We start from the raw sequence: 2,621 nt of genomic DNA, 5'->3' as shown, positions 1-2,621 counted from the left end.
TCGATTTCGGCGACAAAACTGTTGGGCGTGGTCGGACCCAGTCAGACAGCCTTCGAGCACTGTGCTCGGCTATTAAGGACGCTAAGGTCGAATCAGTGCACGACTTATCCGTTGAACACTCACGAAATGTTCGCTCTGCAAAGCAATGACAAAACATCATTTGTATGGCTGCTTAAGATATCTGCAGCCAAAAGACCTAAGTATCGGCACCACCTGCAGCAATCGCTAGTTCTAGACGTAGAAACCGGTACATCAGGCTTATCCCTTCCCACTTTTCAAGGAAACCTTACATTCGCCCAAAGTCCTCATGATAAATTAACCCCAAAGCAGGGTGTAGCCCTGTTATTCTGATGCAATTCCTCGGCACTGTTCGCACTTCTACCGCCCCTCCTCTGTCCTCGCTCATCTCACGTCGCCCGAGGCATCTGCTGGTTATACTCCTGCGCTACGCACAACACATCGCACTTCTCGTCCAAACACCGGGGGGATGCATTACGCACTCAGCTCGCCTGTCCGTCCAGCCTGAGAGCCTGATCCCGTTCCGATCTCTCTCGCTGCCGCCGCGCCTCCCGGCCGCAAGGCGACCGGGTGGGGTCGCTCCGCCCGCCGAGCAGAGGATGAGGGGGAGGGGAGAGGCAGGGAGCCGCCCCGCTCGGCGACCTTCGCCGTCCGCCGCCGACCGGCCTGAGGACCTCCCGTCGTGACGTCACCAGTCGGCCGTATAAAACCGCCGCCAGCCGCCGACAAAGCATTCTCGTCTGCAGACTCATCCAGCCAGCACCATCATGAAGGTGGTAAGTCCAGGGCTGGGGCAGGCATGCGACGACGCAGGATGATGGTGGCAGAAAACGACAACGGCTGACAGCGCAGTCTGGCCAGGAATACACATGCAACGCCGCTATGATAGACTGCATGGTCTTTCACGAGTTACACCACGTGGTTCACTCGGTGACGCCGTGCCTCCGCTGTCCGCAGATCGTTGCCCTGTGCGCCACCCTGGCTTGTGCCAGCGCCGGCTTGGTCGCCCCGGCCACCACCCTGCTCCGGGCCCCGAGCCACGACTCGGCCATCATCCAGAGCCACCGGTTCGGCGGCAACTTCGCCTACCGCACGGACGAGGCGCACGCCTACGCCTCCATCAACCCCGTCATCTCAACGGTGCGTCGCCCGGTCGGCGTCTCCTACAGCCACGGCGCGCCCATCGTCAAGTCCACCACCGTGGAGCACGCCGCCCCCGTGGCCGTGGCCAGCTACGCGCCGCCGCCCCCGTGACCACCTACGCCGCTGCCCCGGCCGTGGCCACCTACGCCGCTGCCCCGGCGTGGCCACCTACGGCCGCGCCCCGGCTGTGGCCACCTACGCCGCTGCCCCGGCTGTGGCCACCTACGCCGCCTGCCCCGGCTCTGACCACCTACGCCGCCGCCCCCGCTCTGAGCTACGCCGCCGCCCCCGCCGTCGCCTACTCCGGCCTGGGCTACGCCGGTCTCGGCTACGGCCTGCCCTGAGCGTGGAGAAGATCGAGGAGGCCAAGGAGACCCCCGCCGTCGAGGTCGCCGAATAAGCTGGTCGACAGGAGCGCGCTCCCCCCTTCCCCTTCATGCTGCGCGCCGCAGTCCGTCGAGCCGCGCCACTACGGCTGGCTCGTCGGAGGCGACGCGCCGGCAACGATTTCGTCTGGTGCTGCTGAGAAAACCGCCGCCGATGTCAGGTGATCTGCAGAGTGAATCATGTGGGACGTCATTGTTCATACCATAGGCTGTCTGCATAGCGGCATGTGCCCGCTCGCGCATATGTCGTGAATACAATGTACTCCTTGTACGTCTGCTGTTTCTGCGATCTGAAGAGGTAGTGAACGGATGAGGCCATGGTGATGAGAGAACGTTGCAAAGAAAGAGGCAGGCGTGATGCATAGAAAAAAATTACAAATACCTGATGCTAGTCATGAGGTGGAATGAAAAAGGAAGCAGTGTTTTTAAACTTTCGGAACTAATTAATGACGGCAGAGCCTGATAACCTCACCAGACCAAAACCACAAAGTGTGGTGATCACTTGACTAAGCAGCATACCAACTGGCACAAACAAGTGTTCGCTTCACTTCACCGCCTGTGGATCGAAGGCATCATCGCGTGCATTCAGCGAGAAATGGAAACTCTTATTCTCTTTTTTTCTTTAAAATCTCTTATTTTCGCACACGAGGCCAAAACGTTGAGAGCTTTATTGTCTATTACAAGGGACTAAATAGCTCGTGCCGACGAAAATCTAGGGACTCCCGGCTCAGAGAGGGATGAGTCTGCGTTCATATAACGCGGTCATATTGCGCAGTGCGTTGACGGGTTAAATCAATTGGTTAAGCGCAGTGAGGTGATACATTTCTGAGAAGGGCCTCCCAGAAATGTTTGTGACATTATGGACGGCTAGCAGCTCGTACAAAAGCGATGAAACACGAACTTCTTTGAAATGCGCACTTCGCACAAGCACTTTAAGGTACAGTGGTAGCCATGTGTGCCAACGTTGATGTTTGGCAGCCAATATGAATTTTGGATGGTTACCAAACCCGTAGTTGTCCTAGTGTCACGCATCAAGCAACAAAATGAGAAACGATACGTTTTGAGAAGAATGGA

At 57.7% G+C, this 2,621-nt stretch overlaps 1 protein-coding gene across 1 annotated transcript; it reads left to right on the top strand.

Annotated features, from left to right (window-relative positions):
• Nucleotides 1-711: 711 nt before the first annotated feature.
• Nucleotides 712-1,561, top strand: LOC119095063 (uncharacterized). The gene is made up of 3 exons (XM_037217960.1): nucleotides 712-794; nucleotides 976-1,256; nucleotides 1,507-1,561. The coding sequence occupies exons 1-3, from the start codon at nucleotides 786-788 to the stop codon at nucleotides 1,559-1,561; spliced, it is 345 nt and encodes a 114-aa protein (XP_037073855.1). The 5' UTR covers nucleotides 712-785.
• The last annotated feature ends 1,060 nt before the right edge of the window (nucleotides 1,562-2,621 follow it).

The sequence above is a fragment of the Pollicipes pollicipes genome, unplaced genomic scaffold (assembly GCF_011947565.3).
Source record: "Pollicipes pollicipes isolate AB1234 unplaced genomic scaffold, Ppol_2.1 Scaffold_4219;HRSCAF=4965_pilon_pilon_pilon, whole genome shotgun sequence".
NCBI classification, from domain to species: domain Eukaryota; kingdom Metazoa; phylum Arthropoda; class Thecostraca; order Pollicipedomorpha; family Pollicipedidae; genus Pollicipes; species Pollicipes pollicipes.
The sequence above is the reverse complement of the archived record's forward strand: the minus strand, read 5'-3'. Positions and strand labels throughout refer to the sequence as shown.

What these genes read in the sequence shown, in the direction of transcription:
- LOC119095063 (XM_037217960.1), top strand. An exon ending in GTGGCCGTGGCCAGCTACGC is followed by an intron (nt 1,257 to 1,506) that starts GCCGCCGCCCCC and finishes GCCTGCCCTGAG; the next exon opens with CGTGGAGAAGATCGAGGAGG.